Source organism: Protopterus annectens, chromosome 11.part0 (assembly GCF_019279795.1).
Source record: "Protopterus annectens isolate FY-2018-M chromosome 11.part0, PAN1.0, whole genome shotgun sequence".
NCBI lineage: Eukaryota > Metazoa > Chordata > Ceratodontiformes > Protopteridae > Protopterus > Protopterus annectens.
Window position 1 is genome coordinate 15093631 of NC_056745.1, and position 22353 is coordinate 15115983.

Below are 22353 nucleotides of genomic sequence, written 5' to 3' on the forward strand. Positions count from 1 at the left end.
GGAAAACTAATTGTTTCATTTGCAGAAGTGAACTTGGGAAAAAACAATTGCCATAGTGACCTTAGCCAGGTGGCACACTGAATGTATTTCATTTATTTATAATAAATTGGGCATTAGTTTATCAAAACCATTATGGGCCCATTCTATTCATAAACCTTTCAGTCTAAAATTTCCATGGTTGCTATTTGTACAGCAGCAATTTGGGCTACTCCCCATACCCTTGTTACTCATTACAAATTGGATCTGGTCTCCAGAGGTAGAGCATCATTTGGTTCAGTGGTGCTCAGGAGTATCCCTTCCTTGAGTCCATCCAGGATCCTGGGTAGCTGGGGACTCTATCCCATCAGTTGAGGATAGAATGAAAATTGACAACAGATAAAGAAATTGTGTACTCATCATAACATTCGCTCTGTGTTGTCCATTTTCATTCTTCCTCAACTTGCCACTCATCAGCCCCCATCCTTGGAAACCCCCGGAAGAATAAGTGGTTAGAGGACATCACTATCTCTTGCAATGAACTCCAGATATAGTCTCTTTCCTTTCTTTCTGTAATTTTCCCTTCTTTTAAGACAGCAAACAAGATTTGAGGTAACTTGGGGAGAGGCATTATGGGTAGGGAAGAAACTTGAGAGGTTAAAGGTGCCATGAGCTTTGAAAATGGCCAAGTTGGATCTCCAAACCCATCATTTGAGGAAGATTGAAAATGAACAACACAGATCAAATGTATGGTGAGTATATAACTTCTTTTTAAGGCTCCTAGAATTAAGCAGTATCACCTTTAGGTTTCTTTAAATGTTATTTGCTAAGTTGGTATTTTTGTCAATTAGGCAATGCCTAAAAAAAGGCTCTAAAGCAGTAGATAAAGTTTTAGTGAATATCCTAATGTCTCAGCCCTCCTGTCCATCTTCTACTTCTCTCTGCTTTTATTCTTTCTCTCTTGACTCATCCCAAACATCCCTTACTAAAACATTGCTTCTCTCAATTAACATCGTTAATAATTGTAATGAACTGATGTATGGATTTTATAACTTGTTTCTTTATGAAAAGAATGCAGTGTTAGCATTATAAATGTGTAAGGAATTATAAAATGTGTAAATTGTGTAGTCTCTGTTGTAAGTTATATACAGTATCCTGCAGTCTGTATTATCACTGTTTGGGCTGTGGTTGAAATGCCTTCTCCAGATCCCATCACTATTCCTGGTTAACAAAAAATTAACTTATCATTTATTTATAGCACGTGCTGTGGTTTCTTGTGATCAGCTGGCCAAATTAACAGATTAGGCAGTCTGTACTGCTTGAATCCAAGAAAACAAAGAGGTATCATGTCCTCTATTTGTGAATGACTTCTTTTAATAGATTGTAGAGAGTGCAACTATGAGCTATTAAAGTTTTTTTTTTTTTTTTGGATGGCATATGGCTTTGATGAATATGTGAAAGCAAAAAATTATGTATCATTGGATGCTCAGTGTGATGAAAAAATGTAATGTAAAAGAACAGCAGGTAGAGGATAAAGGGCAGTGATGCAATATAAACTTGATGAGAACAAAATCTATAAGGGGTACTGTGAAAGAATAAAGCAAATGCCAAAAATAAAGTAAGAACTTTGGAAAACTTCATGCTTTAAATAAGATTTTGTCATACGTCTTTCATATGACTGAGTGGCAACAGAAAGTGCTGGATCAGGCTGCAGAGCATTTCATACCTTGTTGTTAGCTGATATGTAAAAAAAAAAATCAAAGGATGACAATAGTATATATCCAGCAGTTTTACAATTATGTTACCCTACTCTATTTTCCCCTATACATTATACACACACAGGTATATAAACGTTTAGAGGAACTAGACACATATCTTTTGACATACTGTGAGCCAAATATAGTTCTGAACAAAAATTAAAATAAACTCAAATAGCTACATAAAAATATATATTGATCAGCATCTCTGTGATAGTTAAAAAACTGAAAGGTAAACTTACACTGAAAGATGCAAATCTCATAATGGACCCAATGTTATTTCAAGGTGGTGAACTGTATACAAAAATGGTTCACAAATTCTATAAAATGCAGAAAAATGCTGGCAAATATAGGTTCTATAATATAGAAATAACATTTACACACTTTGTGGTTGGCTCTGGTGTATTTATGGTTGAGGGATAGCAAATCCTGTAACATGGCAATATTGCTACATTAGGAATGGTACAAACATAGTTTACAAGTCATTCAGAAATGTGAACTACAAGGAATTGCTATTAATGAAGTAGAGATCGAAACTGGTAATGTTAAAAAAAAAAAAAAAAAAAAAAACTGGAGAAAAAGCCAGTTATTATATGTGAACAAAATAAATGAAAAAGGTAGTAATACTTGCTAAAATAGTCACACTTACTGGTAATCCTATCTTACTTATGGAAATGGTTTAATAATGTCTAGATGTGTAAACAAGTATAAAACGTACTGAACAAAAAATATGTTGCATTAACCATGGAAATAACATTATTAGTGGTTAGAATGTCTTACTTTCAGAAATGCACTATTTTATAAAATGACACAGTATGTAAACAGAAGCCAAGGCAGTTTGAAATGAGTACATTCATGTAGTTTCTGAAATCAAAGGAGAAGTTGGGTTAATAGATATTTTTTGTGCTCCCTATGCAGGTAACTGACAGAGGTAGAGGCAGTTTCTCATTCATTTCACGTGTAGAGGGGACCACTGTTGGAAAACGTCAGAGTTTAAAACCATGCTGATGATATTAATTTTAAATGTTTTGACTTAGAAATGGGGGTCTATTCATGCTACAGAATTCAAAGTACAAGAGATGGCGATACTAGGACTATGAGAAAAGTGGATAGTCAGCAGAGTAGAGGACAGTCAACAGGTTGTACAGCATCAATGTAGAAATGAGATGCAGCTGAATGTAAGTTCTTAAATGGACAATGTGAAATGTTTGCATTTTGTGGCAGGCCGCAAAGCACTTATGGCTGAAGTCTTTATTCTGTAATTCAAATTAATTTATTAAAGTTTCTGTTGTTTTAAGTTGTAAATTATGAAAACAGTTCTGCCAACCAATATTTTTTCGTCTATTTAAACATGTTATCTTTAATAGATCCTTCTGTTAGGTGTTTTGTTGTGCAAGATGGATAGCTTATACTAGGACAGGTTTTAATGTCTTTTCTTATCTGTAAAACTTATACAATTTTTTGAGTATGCTATATAGTATAAATCAGTAGGATTTAATAAAATCTTACTGGCTCACACTGTCTGTGTGTGTGTGTGTGTGTGTGTGTGTATATATATATATATATATATATATATATATATATATATATAAATTGAAATTAATTACTGAATGTTATCTATATTTGATCACTTATTTCAAGTGTATTTTCTAATAGTTTCAATTTCCGGTCACCATCTAATGTACTTTCTGTGTTTTATCTGTCCAATGTATAATTTTTAATATGGCTAGGTGAATATGTTTCTATATACTGTATTTTTATTCCACCTTTATCACATACTCTAATATGATGTTTGCATGCAGTTCCTAACTGTCTGGCAAAACCTTCCATAAAGAAGAACAACAGAAAGAGCTAAATACATGTGCTGTGTCACAGAGCAAAGAAGACTATAGGACTGTGTCACAGAAGCCCCCTTTATTGCAAGAAGAGTCACCAGCAAATCAAATTCATCAGAGCCTTGAGAACTGTGTCACAGCAACTGAAGCTGGGAAACTAGTAGAATTTTGTAGAGATTCCAATGATTCATTCATGTGGTGAAGTCAAGTCTTTTCTTTTAACCTTTGGGCAGTAAATATTTGTTTTTATATAAAAGAAGTGATAGTGTCAGCTGCTTAGTTTGCACAATTGTAATAGGAAATTAGACTTTGGAGTTATTTACCTGCTTTTCCTGAGTGAAACTGAGGAACAGTCATTCTGTGCAAAGAGCTGGTAGTTTTATTTTGCCTGTTTAGTGGCCTGTGGTGCCAGTCAGCAACTGTGGTCAAGTAACTCACCTGCCACCTTACAGTCACAGAAAGCATGCAAGGTTTTTGTTTAAAGAAAATTTACCCCATGAAGATGTCCTGCAGGGAAGCCAGTGTCTGAAAATGACTACCATGGAGCAGTTGTTGCAGCCAATAACTACTGCTGCTGAAGGCATGGTAGCAGCAGCTAAGTTTGTGACTCCAGTCAAACTTGCAGCACAAAAGCATGTCATGGAAGCATATCTGTTAAATGTTGCAAAGTATTACCATCCAGGAAAGATGGGACTAAGTAGGATAGATGTAGTACTTGCTGTTCATCTTACAGGGGAGCCCCTCAATGCCTTCATGCACATCAAACTGATTGCATTGAGTATGAAAAGTGAAAAATGTTTATTGGCTACAGCAGGGGTCAGTACCAACACCCAAGAGGTAAGATCACAGTTATCTAAGTTAAAAGCATATTGTAAAGTGTGGTTACATCCTGAAAGATGGAGTAGTAAAGAAAATATGACTGAAATAATTATTGATAGATTTAGCAAGTTGTACTGGCAGTAATTAAAAATTGGATGTCTCAGTCAGATCCGCAGAATGCTGAAAGCTTTGTTAATTTAGCGGAAGGTCCTGTAGCATGCAAAGATATGGTAATGGACTTTGAGTTCTACACAAGCTCAAGTGAGTCATATGGCTTGACCAGTTTTGAGAGGTTTGTTTTTGATGTAAATTGATACCCCCCCAAATATTTTGACCCTTTCTGTGTAGTAGCTGATATAACCCTCTCCTCCTACCACCCAACACTACATCCTGTGAGAGATGCACTTATATAGCCAAACTGGAAGCAAAGCTCTCTTCACCAAAGACTGGCCTAGACAGTCAAGAGGAGAAGGGAAACACTTGCACCGCACCACACTCATCACATAGTCCCTCAAAACCTACACCACCAAAACACACACACAGAAGCACAAAACACACACCTACATTCGCGGAGGCTCTCAGTACAAATCTGCCCAAACAACAGAGACCTGCAAAGCAGAAATGCAAGCAACTTCCACCCCCAACACAACCCAAATTTCACATAGCCCACATACTCAGTGTGCCACTCAACTGCAGCCCATAAGGCATAACGTACCCAACACTCTAGTTATAGGTGACTCTATAGTCAGGCACACTGATGTTCCACTCACCAGGCTAAACAAGGAAAAAGTTACTGTCAGCTGCCTGTCAGGTGCCAGGATCCGCCACATAACGCACGCACTCAGGTCACTCCATAACAAGTACAAATATGACTGTCATTGTCCATGTTGGTGTGAATGACCTGAGACGTACCTCCCTGGACTACATGAAAAGAGACGAGGAGCTCTCTGATCTTGTAGCCCAGGCCAGTATGACCCTAGCCCTGAGTAGCATCCTGCCATCACCCAGAATTACACCACAGTACAAGGACAAAATGATTGACTTTAACAATTGGCTAAGCTTCTGGTGTCATTCTAAGGGAATCCAGTATCTGTCTGCTTGGGATGACATGATCGACAGACCACGTTGCTTTGCTAGAGAAGACCTGCACATGTCGCCCTTGGGATTCTGGATACTGGCAAAGGCTCTTGCCACCCCTATAGTGCCTTTTTTAGGCAAGGTTCAAATGACAAATTCACCACCGTAAGAGGTACAAGCAAGCAAAATCTGAGGGTAATGCTACTCAATGCTAGAAGTCTAAACCTCAAAATGCACTCACTCGAGGCACTCCTTAAAATGGAGAACATTGACATCTGTGCAGTGACAGAGACCTGGTTCAAAGCTCCAGAGAGCACCCTTTCATTACCAGGCTGTAATTCATACCACACCTTTCAGCCACCGAACCCAGACCGAAACACTAAAGGTGGAGGCGTGCCCATATTCATTAAGGATATCCACACCTCCAAGCTAGTTGCTCAGCATAATGCATCCGAGATTATCCAAGTTCAACTAACTCTGGGCAAAACTGCAATCCAGATTGTAGCTTGCTACATACCCCCCACCATGCCCCAGGATTCCCACTCCTCTTTTCTTGATACACTGGAAAATATTAAGGTACAACCCAACACTCTAATAATGGGTGATTTCAACTTCCCTACCATTAACTGGGAAAACTACTTATGTATCAACTCTTTTGCTCAACGGTTCCTGGAAATCATCAATTCCAACGCCTTGGATCAACTTATCCACACCCCCACCAAGGGCAGCAATATCCTAGACCTGGTCATCACCAACATGGGTGACCGGTGTTCCACACCAGAGGTCAGCTCCTCGGTCAGATCCGACCACAAGCTAATCACCCTAGACATTCACATCTTGCTCCCACCCCCCATTAGGAAAACAACCGTAAAAAATTTCTCCAAAGCCAACTTCAAACTTCTTAAGGCAGAAGTGGCAAGCTTCACGACACCCATGCAGATGGACAATAGAGGTACGACTGCTGAATCCTACACAAATGCACTTTATAAGCACTTACACGAGTGCATGGATCATGCTAACCCTAACTAAACCAAGATGCTACCCTCCAAAAAAAGGAAGCCAATCTGGTGGTCTTCTGCCATAAACAAACTCTACAACAGAAGAAAGAAACTGTTGGAAAAAAGAGTAAAATCCCATGATTGGAGAAACTCCCTGGTCAACCTCAGTAAGAAGCTGAGATCTCTCATAAAATCCTCCAAAGCTAGTTATGAAAACAAAATTGCCACTGATTCTAAAGACAACCACAAAGCATTCTACACCTATGTCAAAAATCTCAATGGCAACACTCAGATCTGCTCTGAGTTACAGCACAATGACACTAAATATACAGAACCAACTGATATTGCCAAGTGCTAACTTTACCCCCCTCTCACTCCCTAAAGGGTCCATCTTTATACCGGAAAGTTCCTGTAATCATGGTTGCACAGGTAAAAACCTCACTCCAAAGCCAAGAACACAGCATCCATGGGACCTGACAACATCCCAGTCTGCCTTCTACATGAACTACAGAATGAACTGGCACCCCACCTAAATGTTCAGTCATAACCTCACCTCAGGCTTTGTGCCCATTGAATGGTGCACTGCAACAGTTATCCCACTCCACAAAGGGGGGCCGCAAGAGACCCCGGGAACTACCGCCCCATTAGCCTGACGAGCCTCGTCTGCAAGGCCATGGAACGTATCATCATGGAACTCATAAACAAAGACTTTGGAGATCTCCAAACTCTGGACCCCACACAGTTTGGGTTTGTAAAAGGCAGATCATGTCTCCTAAACCTGATAGACTTCTTTGAAGTAGTCACCAAAGCCATAGATGAGGGTAAGGTGGTTCACACAGCCTATCTAGATCTCGCCAAGGCATTCAACACCCCCCCCCACTCTTGAATTATAGATAAACTCACTAAACTAGGTATAAATCCTTATGTCACAATATGGGTTGCCAACTGGCTTAAAGACAGAACCCACACTGTGAAAGTAGCAGACTCCAAATCAGACTTCAGACCAGTGACAAGTGGAATACCACAGGGTTCAGTCCTGGGTCCTCTCCTGTTTGGTATCTACTTCTCTGAAGTACAGGCTAACACAGAATGTCGTTGGCTAACTAAATTTGCAGATGACTGTAAACTAGGAGCCATAATCGAAACTCCTAACAATGTGGACATTCTACAAAAGGGCCTCACTGAGACAGATGCCTGGTGTCAAAGACATGGTCTCAAGCTCAATGCCAAAAAGTGCATTGTCATCCCCTTTGGTAAAAACTCTGTACCCATGAACTACCACATAGGCGGTAGTCTACTTAACACCGAAAGTGTGATAAGAGACCTTGGGGCACTGGTGGACAGTAGTCTCTCCTTTGATAATCACATCACCACAGTGGTCAGGAAATCCTTCTACATGACACACCTCATCACAAAAGGTTTCTCATCCAGAAAAAAGAGGTAATTGATGTTCATCGTGCATACAGCTGTAGTCATAACAGATGGGTTCTCCTGCCATCAGGCGGGTCCTCGGTTGGCCGAATTCCAAAGTCTAGGTCCGGCGTCGGTTGTCGTCGCTTCTTCCCTGACATCAGTGCGACAGGGGTATAAAGGAACCAGCCGACGCCATTTTCTTCAGTCTTTCTTGCTGCGCGGTGCCCGAAGCAGAAGCAGTTCGCAAGTGCCGGTCGGCCAGCTCCTGAAATTATGAAAATTTTGAAACCGAAGTCTTCTTGAAAGCTAAGTACCCCGTTGGGGAAACTTTTCTTGCCTCAGACCGATGTCAGACAAAGTTAATAATTGTATTTCATGTGGGAAGTAAATACCGCATAAGGATTTCCATTCCCTCTGTATACCTTGTTTAGGCGCAGACCACGACGTCTCGGTCTGTCGTTTTTGTGCTACATTCAACAAACACACCATTAAGCGTCGGGCGGAGTTCACCCAGCATTATTTTGGAAAAACATTTAACTATATTATGTCGTCGGATACTCTGACTCCAGTTTTGTCTAAAAAACGCAAAGATAAGGACCGACACACGGGGTCCGCGGCCTCTACCGACACCACGCCAAAGCCGACTACACGCGGCCCGGTTCTCAGCGAGGCGCCTACGCAGCCCCTGACTACCGACGACACTTCATTGGCGGTGTCTCCTGTGCCCGAGGTCGCAGGCTCCTCGGCCCACACCCCGACTACAGATACCGAAGCCACTCTTGACGTTGAACCTCAAAATGTAGACAGGTCTACCTCCTCTCAAGGTGTCTTCAGACCTTCTTCTTCTTTCTCCATCAAGGCTTTCACTAAGTCTAAAGCAGCCATGCACTCTAAGAGACAAGCTACACAGGGCCCATCTCCAGGCCCCATGCCTAAAAGGCAGATGCTTAAAATGGCTGAGGATTTAATTGCTCTTATCAGGGGTTCTCAACCCCCACCAGACAAAAGGCCCAGAGTGGAGGAAGAATCCCCCTCCTCTGATCAGGGCTCCATTATTTCAGAGCACTCTGATGATCAGGAACATTCTTACTCCCCTTTTGAAGACTCTGATGTGGAGGAGTCCATTCCTTCTGTATCCCCCCCAGAGGATTACTCATTTGGGGAAACTTTGCATACTTTAAGGGAACACTTCCACTGGGAAGGCCAAGATTATTCAGATTCCAAGAAAAGGCTTAGAGAATTTCTCTTACTACCTCAGCACAGGCCTCTGGCTATACCTCCTGTCTTGGACATCCTAGATGATGTTTACTCGGAGGCCTGCCTTTACCCGGACTCTCTGTCTCCAGCTCCAGTTAAGCCTGACAGGTACTACACGGTTCCTGACTCACACCAATTTCTATACAAAAGCCATGCTGCTGACCCAGAAACCATCTCACAGGGCCCCAAGGGAATTAAGGCCTCCACTGCTAAAAATCCATTACCTTCCAAGAGAGATTCCAGATCCTTAGAAAGGTGGGGAAAAAAGGTATATACCTCGGCTACCTTAACCATGAGGGCCTTAAACTGTCAGTTCCATATGCTAAAATACCAACAGTTTTTGTTATCACAATTGAAAAGTAAAATGTCACAACCTGAACAACCAGACTTGAAGGAGTTGCAGGATTTGATGCATAGTGCAGAACAAGTGGGTAAGCATACCTTACAATGTGGTTTTGATGCTCTAGAGGCCTCATGTAGAGCTGCTGTTACAGGATCAGTCTTACGTAGACATGCCTGGCTCAAGGAACAAACCTTGCCTGATCATGTCAAAGCTAAATTACTAGATGCCCCTCTTCAAAAGGATGTATTATTTGGTGCTAATGCTGAGGAGGTATTAAGGAAAATGGAGGAAAAGGCTAAATCAATGCAAACTGTGAAAGATTTTCTACAGGTACAACCCCCGCGTTTCAGTAGAAATTGGCCTTCCAAAAATTGGTCCTTTCCAGCCACGGACAGACCCCAAAGAGGCAGATACAGGCACCCGAGGGGCAGAGGACAATCCCAAGGATCCTTTAGAGGCAGACAATGGCAAGCTCCTACACAAAGAGGTGGTGAGGATAACTCGCAATCGTTCAGAAAGCAAGCCCAATGACTTTCCCCTTTGCATGCCAAGCAAGACTCAAATGGCAGCCCCCTTAGGAGGAAAGCTGGCATTATTTTCAAAGAATTGGCATATTGTCACAAAAGACAAATGGATCCTGGACATTATAAACAGAGGGTACAGATTCCATTTTCACACCCTTCCAAAAATGAGAGGCATGCCAAACCTGCCACACAATCAAAGGGCAGAGGCACAAAGGCAAATTACAGATCCCATAGACATGAAAGCTATTCAAGAGGTACCTACGCACGAACAAGGTCAAGGTTTTTATTCCAGGCTATTCCTGGTACCAAGGAAGGGAAAAGATTGGAGACCTATTTTGGACCTGTCCATCCTAAACACATTTCTACTCGTACCAAAATTCAAGATGCTCACTCTACAGCAACTTCTTCCCATACTGGGCAAGGAGTCTTGGCTGGTAACATTGGACCTCAAGGAGGTATACCTGCATGTCCCAATCAGACAAAATTGCAGAAGTTACCTCAGATTTCTTGCAGGTTCAACCCATTATCAATTCTCTGCATTGCCCTTTGGCTTATCTACTGTGCCCAGAGTATTCACAAAATGCCTGGCATCAGTAATTGCCTACTGCAGACTTCAAGGGATACAAATATACCCTTATTTGGACGACTGCCTGATCCAAGCGGACAGCAAGCACATTCTTCTGAAACATCTGGCTTATGTAAGAATGTTGTTGAGCTCTCTGGGATACACAGTCAACAAAAAGAAATCAAGGCTAATACCCTCTCGGAAGATAATTTTCCTGGGTGCCAACTTGGACACAAACACCCAGATGGCCTACCTCATGCCAGAGAAGCAGGGGCAACTAACTCAATACTTCAGAGCAGTAGCAAATTGCACCAGGCTGACTGCAAGGAAAATCCTGCAGGCTCTGGGATTCATGGCATCTTGCATCTTATTAATCCCATGTGCAAAGCTGCATATGAGGAAACCTCAATGGTGCCTGAAAAACATATGGTCTCAACACAGCCACAGTTTGGAAACAATAATACCACTAATTCCATGTCTGCAAAAGGAATTTCTGTGGTGGGCTCAAGCATGCCAAACAAACACAGGTCTTCCATTCAGGAAGCCTCAAGCAAATCAAGTCATCACAACAGATGCCTCGGACTACGCCTGGGGGGGGGGGCGCACATGACAGATCGGTGCATTCAGGGCAAATGGTCCCAAAAAGAAAAGCACCTTCACATCAATCAAAAGGAAATGCTAGCAGTAATAAATGCTATTATAGCTTTCAAGGACCTTCTGCAACCAGGTCAACTATTGATAAGAACGGGCAACACCACAGTTATGTGGTACATAAACAAACAGGGAGGAACACATTCATACCCCCTATGCAGTCTGGCCATGTCACTTTGGAACATGGCCATGGACTTACAAATCGAACTACAAGCACAGTACTTGCCAGGCAAGGAAAACACGCTGGCAGACAACCTAAGCAGAAATATGACAGATCCACACGAATGGAAGTTGCATCCAAAAGTTTTTACAGAAATAATCCAAGCATGGGGAAGGCCAGCCATAGATCTCTTTGCCTCCCACAAAACACACAATTGACAAAATTCTGCTCAAGGATTTTCCATCCAAAGGCCTGGAGAGTGGACGCTCTCTCTTTCAGTTGGACATCAATGACAGTTTATGCCTTCCCACCTCTTCCTCTGCTGCCCAAAGTTCTATTGAAAACCAGAGCAGACAGACCAAAGATGATTCTCATTGCTCCGGACTGGCCAAGACAACACTGGTACCCACTCCTGAGGAGCCTGACACATTCCCCACCATGGACCCTGCCTCTCATGCCTCTTCTTCTGACTCAGCACAGCTTCAAAACTCTTCACAGCCAGCTAAAAACACTCAATCTAGCTGCATGGAAGATTCCTTAGCATCACAACAGACCCTACTCTCCAAGGAGGTGTAGGATGTCATTTTGGAGGCCAGAAGGCCATCAACTAGAAAAGCTTACTCCGCAAAATGGAAACGGTTTTGTGTCTGGAGTGAGAAAAAGGGCCAGGATCCTGGAAAACTGAATTTACCTCAAATACTATAGTATTTAGCTGAGCTGCTAAGCAGTGGACTTTCATTCTCCTCCATCAAAATCCATGCCTCAGCCATTTCTGAAGAATACAACACTGATCCACCCTTATTCTCTCACCCTCTCCTAAGACAGTTCCTCAGAGGGGCTAAGAATCTAAGACCCCCAAGAAAACAACCAATACCTGCTTGGGATCTCAATTTCATTCTGGAAAAACTGACCTTGCCTCCCTTTGAGCCAGCTGCCTCATCAGATTTGCAATATTTGTCCTGGAAAACAGCTTTCCTTCTGGCTATTACCTCAGCTCATAGAGTTTCAGAACTACAAGCTCTCATGGCTGTGCAGCCTTTTATCATCTTCCATCAGGATAGAGTTTCCTTACGAACCAATCCGTCCTTTATGCCTAAAGTGGTATCCAGGGTAGCTTTGAATCAGGCCATACACTTACCTACCTTTTATCCTAATCCTCAAAACAAAGGGGAGAGATTACTACACTCCTTGGACATCCACAGACAACTACGTTATTATCTGGACAGAACAAAGCCTTTCAAAAAATCAGAACAGCTCTTTGTGTCCTATGCTGTAGGAGCTCAAGGAAAGCCAGTTTCGAAACAGACAATCTCAAAATGGATAGCCCACTGCATACACTTTTGCTATTCTTTTCATGGCAAAACTGTACCTACAGGCATCAGATCTCACTCCACAAGGGCCACAGCTACCTCTGCAGCTTTCCTCAGAGGAGTTCCTACCAAAGATATTTTGGAAGCAGCCACTTGGAGTTCTGTGCATACCTTCTCCAAGCACTACCACCTACCATTATACTCCAAAACTAGAGCAGGCTTTGCCACTGCAGTCTTGCAGGGCATCCTGGCTCCTCCTAGTTCCACCTAGTGCCTACCACCCCTTTCTTAGCTTTGGGATTCTACCTATCTGTTATGACTGCAGCTGTATGCACGATGAACATAGTACAGTTTTGTACCTACCATAAATGTAGATGTTCGAGTGCTTATACAGCTGCAGTCCAGGTTTCCCTTCCTCCTTCCCCTCTTGGGACAGGCCTATAGGCTAACACATCCTCATACAACCTGATTGGGGTATTCATTTATGGTGTATTTGCTTGCAACTACTGTATTTTGATTATATTGCACTGCTTTATTACACAAATTTATGTATTGCCTTCCTTCTGGGGGCACCTGACATCTGGGGCAAGAAAAACTGAAGAAAATGGCATCTGCTGGTTCCTTTATACCCCTGTCACACTGACGTCAGGGAAGAAGCGACGACAACCAACGCCGGACCTAGACTTTGGAATTCGGCCGACCGAGGACCCGCCTGATGGCAGGAGAACCCATCTGTTATGACTGCAGCTGTATAAGCACTCGAACATCTACATTTATGGTAGGTATAAAACTGTACTTTTCCCTCTACCCATCACTCATTAGATCCATTATAGAGTACAGTGCCCCTTTGGTATGTACCTCACAAAAATATCTACAACTGGAAAGGCCACAAAAATACCTCACAAAGAGGATTACTGGCCTCAAACAGATGCCTTACGCAGACTGTCTCAAAAAACTCCAGCTTTACTCCATCGCATATTGCCTACTCAGAGGCAATCTCTGCCTAACATACAAAGCTATGTCAAACCCAGAGCTGTTGGACATGCTCCACTTAAAGAAATCTCTCCGAGCTACACACTCTAGGGACCTAATCCTTGTCACCACAATAAACAGGACATGCTGGAGGGATAGATTCCTGTCCCAGAGACTTCCCATACTCTGGAACAGACTACCTATCTATGTCAAACAGAGCTCCTCATTAGCACTCTTCAAGAAAAATCTTGATGATTGGATGAGTAATAGAAAATTCACCCCGGGGATCACTTCTGTGGTTCTGCTTGACAGGGGCACAGGAAAATAATTTTCTTGGGTGGCGAAAGCCAGGGTACCTTTTTGGCTAGGCTTGTATAGGCCCTAGGGCCAGTAGCCTTGTACCTACCTATGAACCTATGTTGAAGGTATTATAGTCCTGTACTGCTAGGGTGCTGCCCATGGCTTTAAATTATGTCTCTTTAACTGCACAGATTCTGTTTTCCATGGTGAGGAGAACTTGCAGAGAGTGATTTTTTTTTGTTTAGATTCCTGGCAATGAAAAGTATCACCTTTAGAAAAAAATGCCAAAAAGGAAACCGAACCAATAAAGCAAATTAATCTACGACCTGGAAGGTAGCACTGGAAACCCAAAAATGAGTAAGGCAAATAAAGGTGCTGGTATTCCTTCTTCCGCTGAAGCAGAAAATAAAAGGCTTCTAATCGAATGAAATTTCTTGTTTTATTAAAACGATCACAATAACAATCTCATCAAGCACTTTCGCTCAGCGTGATGCTGAGCTTTTTCAGCATCTTGAAAAAGCTCAGCATCACGCTGAGCGAAAGCGCTTGATGAGATTGTTATTGTGATCGTTTTAATAAAACAAGAAATTTCATTCGATTAGAAGCCTTTTATTTTCTGCTTCAGCGGAAGAAGGAATACCAGCACCTTTATTTGCCTTACTCATTTTTGGGTTTCCAGTGCTACCTTCCAGTATCACCTTTAGATTATTCTGAGTTGGTGTAGGTATGTTGGATGGTTTATCAGGTTGATAATGCCTAAAAAGGGAATTTGGGGGTGGACAAGGCTTTAGCCAATATTTGAAAGGTGATACAGTTGCATCCCTGGCAAGGCAGCATGGTTTGTCAATCATATCCTTCCAGGCCATTAAACACTCTACCCCCCATTGAATGACCCTAAGCCAATTATTAAAGTCAATTATCTTCTGTTTGTTTTATGGTATCTGTGGAGAAAGTAGAATGCTGCTCAATGCTAGGGACATAATGTGTGGGGGACAAAGTCGGATACTGCCATCATACCACTCTCTATATAATCCAGTGAGGTACATTCAGGCTGTCGTTTAAGAAAACTCTAAAATGCACTTCAGAGCACCTAGATCATTCATGGCATCTGAGGACTTAGTGGACCCCAGACACCCAGCTTAATACAGTTATTTCCACTGCAGGTATTACAGTGTTTCTTGGTCAGTTAGAATGTGCTGAATGGATGCAGGAAACACAAAGCTGAAGAGTAAGATTTAGTTTTTCTTTGATCATAGTTTTCATTTTGGCCATCACTGGATGAAAAGTTTCTTTTAAAGCAAAATCTAAAAGGCACCTGAAAGCATCTAGAACTCCTCATTTCAATACAGTTGTTTCCTCCACAGTTATCAGAGTACAGTCTTGCCTATGGAGGTTATGTTGAACGAATATCTGCAGGAAAAAAAAAACTGAAGAGTAAAACAAACTGTGAGAAAAAAGTAATCTGGATGGTGTGAATAGACCAAGGTGGAAGGCACCGTGAGGGGTGGGACATGGCATAGGGGTGGAGAGGCACCATGTAGCCTTCTCACCCAGCGAGCAATGAAGGTCAGGAATGGCTCCATATTCAAATGAAGGGGGGTACCCAGCAACTGAAAAAGTGTGTTATTTTCCAGAAACATTATGAATACATACACTATGTTAGTAATTTTTTAACAACTTGAACCTGAAGGTGTTTATATACAGGACCCCATTGTATAAAACAAGCATATACCATGCTTGAAAAATTTTGCACTCATAGTTGGTATCTAGCTGGTATCACTGTGGAGATATTTTCATTTATTTGTTGAATTTGCATATAAATCATAATTGTGTAAATATCTCAAAAATGTAACAAAAGTCTCACTAATTCTTGGGGTCTGTCTGCTGTGGTTAGAGAGATATTAATAGTTGGAATAAATGCAGTGACATTTTTTCTTATTGCACAGTCAATATAAAATCACAATGTGTCATTGTCATATAAATATCACCATTATGAGAGAACTGTGTGTTAAACAAGTTTCATGTTTAATTTTCTTTTACAGGTTTTGAGATATCTATATTTGTTTACAGGTATGTTGCAAAACTCCTGATGATACAGACTCAGTTGATGTATGGTTAAGGGTTTCACTTCCTGTGCATAAAGTACAAGGTGCAATCCTGACCTGTGGCCAATGCCTGTGTGGGTTTGCATGTTCTCCCTGTCTCTGTGGGGTTACTTATACTCTCAAAAACATGCTGAAATGTTCCACCTAAACTCACAAAAGAATGGAGTTGTGGTCAGCAATACAGACTTGCCTGTCAGAAAATAGATGTATAGACCAGCCACTCAACTGAGGAACACAGTATTTCCTAGATATAAGAATGTGGATAAAATAATGCTGTGTCAAGTCTAGCCATTTGACATTGTAAAAATTACCTTTAGGTGATTTGGTGATACTGTTTAATGTCACCCAAAACACAGTCTACTCTGACTTATGCCAGGGTCACATGTTAATAGCGGGAGGGGTCTATGAGCCCCATTGGCCACTGTATACCCACCATAAAGCACAGCAACCAGCCAGAATCCAGTTGTCAAGCTTATGTTGGCTGGGATAATTCGGTTGAGAGAATACTGGATGAAAAACCAGTCAACTTGCCAAACATGAAATAAAAATTGTCTACAGTAAGTATAGGTCCACTGACAGGCTGCTGCTTGGAAGTGGATTAGATGACAGTATGGAGGAAGTGGACAGGCTGCTGCTTGGAAGTTGATTAGATGACATTATAGAGGAAGTGGACATCCTGTGTATCTAGTAGACGAGATAAAAGGCAGTACAGCAAAGATGGCTTGCTTGGGATACATAGTCTACGCCTCAGGGGAGGACAGACTAGAAATGATGGTGGAGGTGAGGGAGAGGCTTCACAAAATAATGAAGGATGTCATCAGCCTTAGTGACAAATGGATGGGAATTAGGCTCCAGTGTAAGTATGTAGCATTATTCATAATCTCAGCCTATGCCCCACAGTAGGGTTGTGATACTGTGGAAAAAGTGAACTTGAGCAGTAGTTACAGGACCTGCTAGATAAAGCATGACATGAGTTGGTGTTGATAATGAGGGACTTGAAACACATACCCAGACAGAACAGGACATGACTACCTGGGTCCACATGGGTGGGGCAACTACAGTAAAGGAGAGGCCATTTTAGACTTCTGTCTGTCAAATGGTGTGATGGTGGCTAGCACATGGTTCAGCAAGAGATGGTCACAAGATCACTTGAGTGTCCAACATGCAATTCAGGTAGACTTCTTCCTAGCAAGTAAAGGGCAGTGGGGTAGAATCAGTGATTGCAAAGTCATACTCGGGGAAGCAGTCAGCCCACAGCTTAAACCACTGGTTGCTGCAATCTGCTGCAAGCACTGGTCAGAGAAACCTCTTTTAAGGTTAACCGAGACTAGGCAGAAGACCTGGAAGTTGACTGGAGAGAAATCAGAAAACTTCAAGAAAATACTCAGGAAGAGGAGGAACTAGATGGAGTTGAAGAAAGGCAATGCCTTAAAACAGCATGTTTGAGGACTATAGAACAGATATGAACCAAAGCCTGGTATGGAAATAAGGTACATAAGGCAAGTTGGTGATAAAATGCTGAAGTTCCAAACGTCTTTGACCCTGGGAACTATAGATCCATAAACCTAACCAACCTTATCTGGAAGGCCATGGAGAGAATCTTCATAGACCTTATCAACAAAGACATAGATGATGTTCAAACTCTTGACTTGACCCAGTGTGGCTTTAAGGGTAGATCATATGTATTAAACCTGGTGGACTTCAAGAATGTCACCAACATACCTCTCAACTCCTTAGAGCAAGAAATCTGGACAAAGCCATAAACAAAAGTGGGACACTTTTTTAAATATTGCTCTTACAAACTTAGAAAGTTGATAGAATAACAGGTTTTGCATTAGCATGATTTTTCTGAAGGGTATGAAGTCTGAAACTCAAATGTCTGTCATTATTTTCTAACTTCAGTCTTTAATGATTTGCAGTTTGCCTGAAAAACACAAGTTTATGAAAAACAGATAAAAAATATAAGGTAAAAATGTGGATATTCTGCGAAAATCTGTACAGTTGAGTGGTATGGTCACCCAAAGATGTGGATGAAAGCAAAACAGTACACACAGCCTATTTTGACTTAGCCAAGGCTTTTGACATAATTCTCCACTCAGGCATCATCGGAAAACTCACCCAGCTGGGATCTGAATGGAGAGATAAGTCAAGAAGCAAAGGAGAGTAGTATTGCTGAAAGTGAATTCATCCTCAAGTCTTGGTGAGTACCTTCACAAGGTGGATCCTGATTTTCACAAAATTTCACGAAGACAATACCAACATATAGACTGTATTTTATATAGTGTATATCTTGGACAGAAGTAGGTAGAAAAAAAAGATAGCTGGTGCACAAGACCCAGAATTAAAAAGTGCCCAATCCTGGTAGGCTCACTGGTGCCAAGACTGGAAAACGTGACAGTACAGAATCCTCAGAATATGGAAACATACATACAAAGAGGCTAATCCAGGCCCAGGGGGAAGATGTCCCCCCTTTGTAGAAGGGAGTAGCAGTCCACAAAAGTCACAGGAACTGATAGGCCAAAGAAAGCCATAAAGACGGTAGAGTGGACTATTGAGGATAAGAAAGAAATTATGTGTTGTTACTATTATGCAAAAAAAAAAAAAATGTCCAGGCATGAGATGTACAAAAAGACAAGAGAAATTAGAGGAAAGAAAAATACTTCAAGAAAAACTGTCAGAAGCCTCAAATAAAAATGTGTGTTCATTAATATAGTAGATTTGTGAAAAACATATAGACCAAGAAACTTTGATCTGTTTGGAAAATGAAGCATCTGAGGAAGTCCAAAAATGTAAACAACAAAACCTATAGATTTTTGAAAAGTATAAAAAATATGGACATGGGAAAGAAAAAGAGATTTGATATGGTACAGTATTTATGCAAAGTTGAAAGCCAAATTAATAAATAGAAAAAAGGCAGCCCCAGAGATATTCGAAGAGAAATACAAGGAAAGGCTTCCAGATATGGAAAATTTCACAATAAAAAATATCAAAAAGAGGAAATGTAGAAAAGATTAGTAAAGTAGAAGTTAAGTGAAGTTATGGAATACCTGTGAAGTGAAGGATTTGGTGTTTACATCACAGCATGATGGAATGAGTCCCCCTAAGTAAGAAGAAGCAGGAAGATCAAAAAACATCTGAAGAAGAAATATGGGCATGGGAAAGAAAAAGAGATTTAACATGGTGTAAGTATGCAAAGGAGAAAGCATAATTAACCAGTACAAAAAGAGCAGCACTGAAGATATTTGAAGAGAAATACAGGCAAAGGAATCTGGACCTGGAAAACTTTGCAATACAGAAAATAAGAGGACAAAGAGGAAAAGTAGAAAAGATTAGGAATGGAGAAGTTAAAGAAATAGAAACTGTGCTTATGGTGTACCTGTGAAGTGAAAGATTCAGTATAGAAAATCTAACTCAGAAAGCACCACAGCAGGATAGAGCAATAGACCTCTAAATTAAGGAGAAACCAGTGGAATGGGAAGGAACTGGGTAGTTGCCATATGAAGATATTTTGGAACCTTCCACAGGAAACCAGTATAAACATTCATTTGAAGCTGGACAGCAAAGGAAGCAACAGGAAACTGTGGCAACCCTGACACAATCATGTTGAGTGATAGGCCAGTGAGTTCTTATGTGACAGAGCAATGGATGACACAGGATGAAATTGAAGAGAATGTGCCACAGGAAGATGTTATAGAACTCTGTATAGAATGCCTGCAGGAAGTGGAGAACAAAGACTGTGCCCTTAGTTTAGAAGAAAATGTGCTAACAGAAGAGTTGCTTGATTTAATAGAGATAGACATATTAAGATCAATGGAAGAAATAGACTGCAGAAGGTTAATAAAATCCAAAAAGTCAGAAGTTTGATAAAACAAATGAACACAGTAATAGGACGTGATATAACAGAAATAAACAGGTTATATTACTGTGCAGGTAAATTAATAGATAAAATTCTACCACAAGAATACAGGGTAGTAAGGGAAGGGGAGAAATTGAATACCATCATGGAAGTATCGAATAGAGAAAACTATAAAGCAGTTAAGTCAAGAAGTTTCACTGTTAGAAGAGTATAGAAGAAGGAACAGATCAACAAAAATACTTAGAAAGCTAGACATGATAAAAGCAATGCGCAGTATTATAGCAGATTAGGATCTATCTTGCACTATTACAAATAATAAACTGAAAAACTTAGAAGATGCACAGATAAATATAAAGAAAAAGTGCAAAATAAGCAATTTAGTGATGACCCCCCCCCCAAAAAAAAAAATGTCTATGGAGAATTGGGAAACAAGCAAAAAGAATTGAATGGCCACCAAAAAAAGAAGAAATATATACATTTGGGGAAATATCTGTAAGGATCCTGTGGAACTTAACAAAGATGCTAAATAAATAGAAGAAGTAAAAGAAAAAATAAGTTCAAAGGTACAGGATATGAAATGGAATGAGGTAACAGTTAGAGAGATTGAGATCAAGTTAAGAAAAGCCTACAATTGGAAAACCCCAGGCCCAGATACAGTATCTAACTTCTGGTTAAAAGTATTAACATCTTTGCATGAAGATTTAGCCATGAGTAAGAACTATTTATATGCACACCCTGAACAGACACTAACCTGTTAATAACAGGGAAAAACAATGCTCCTACTTAAGAGTAAGACTGCAAGTTATTCTAAAAATTATAGACCAATAACTTGCCTTCCGATGACGTATAAACTATATATTGGAATTGATGCCGACAGAGTTTATAGTCATTTAGAAGAAAATTCAATTATGGTAATAGAACAAAAGGGTAATAAAAGAAAGTCATATGGAACAAAGAATCATCTGTTGCTAAATAAAGTCATAATGGAGACCTGAAAAAGTGGAAGAATCTAAGTCTGGCATAGATTGACTTCAAAAAAAATGATAGTATCCCACATTCATGAATAAAAGAGTGTTTAAAATATATAAGATACACCCTGCACTGAACAACTACATTACAGTGACCGTGAAACAGTGGCAAACCACTTTGCAGTTAAACTATGATAAAGGACAAATTATTATTCCAGGGGTAGAAACTTCAGTGACTCCCTTTTACCACTGCTATTCTGTTGTGCCCTTAACCCTTTAAGCTGTCTACTTAACAGATTAAGCCATGACCATAATTTGGCTCCTAGAAAACAACAGTGTAAAGACCTGACATCTTCTCTTTGTCAATGATTTAAAATTGTAAAGCTCATCAGACAAGGAACTGAAAGCACAGCTGCAAGTAGTCAAAACTTTTTCAGATGATATAAGAATGTCATTTGGTCTTGATAAATTTGCAAAAGCAACCTTTAAAACAGGAAAACTGCAGCACCAAACATCAGTTTGGGACAAGAATGTGATATAAAATAACTCTAGCAAGAGAGATTATATAAATATTTGGGAATTGATGAAGGATCAAAAATAAAACATGGACAAATATGAATAAAACTTAGAAATATTTTAGAAGACAAATTAATCCTGAAAACAGTGTTGAAATCTAGGAATAAAATTCAACCTATAAACCAGTTTGCTGTTCCTGTCCTAGCTTACAGTTTTGGAGTGATTGACTGGCCCTAAAACGTGATGGATAGATTAGACAGGAAAACAAGAAGGATGCTTCATGCTAAATGATTTGTGCATACCAAGATCATAAATTTCCCATTCCGAAGGAGGTATGGGCCTTCTTGAAATTGATTACATGTATAGATCTGCAATTGTGGGACTGCACACATATCCGCACAAGTCCCAAATGTAGTGAATGATTACAAATGCGAGGAGAATAAATCTAAGATGACTTCCCTGCTTAGTCTAGCAGAAGCACATTGGTGTCAAGAAGGAATGGAAATCAAACCATAAGTAGATAAAAATCAGGCAGCAATTGAATGTGCCAAAAACAAAAGAAAGAATATAAGGTGAAGGATCATATGAGAAGGCAAGAAATGTGGAAAATGCATAAATATAGTTGCAAGTATAGAAAACTTATAGAAAAACCTCATGCTGATCAGGATCGAATGCAGGAATGGTTAAGGAGAGGCAAATTCAAACCCAAAGATGAAAGGTTAATATTGGTGGCCTAAGATTGTGGTCTTTGCACACAGTTTACAAAGTCCATTGAACATGTGGGAGAAACAGACAAATGTAGGTTTTGTAAAACAGAATTGGAAACAGTCACACACTTTGTTGCTGGTTGTGACCTACTAATGGCAGAAGGATTGTATACTGAAAAGCATAATAATGTGGCAAGACTGTTGCACTGGGGATTGTGCAAACATTAAGTAATTGAAGTGGCTG

General features: G+C 40.5%; 1 protein-coding gene across 1 annotated transcript in view; it reads left to right on the forward strand.

The window, feature by feature from the left end:
• The window catches only part of LOC122815972 (zinc finger protein 845-like), a 368367-nt gene that overhangs the window by 135446 nt on the left and 210568 nt on the right, over positions 1-22353 (forward strand). The window contains exon 6 of the mRNA XM_044088856.1: positions 4071-4405. Coding sequence (XP_043944791.1) covers positions 4071-4405 — 335 coding nt within the window. The remainder of the gene's footprint in view (positions 1-4070; positions 4406-22353) is intronic.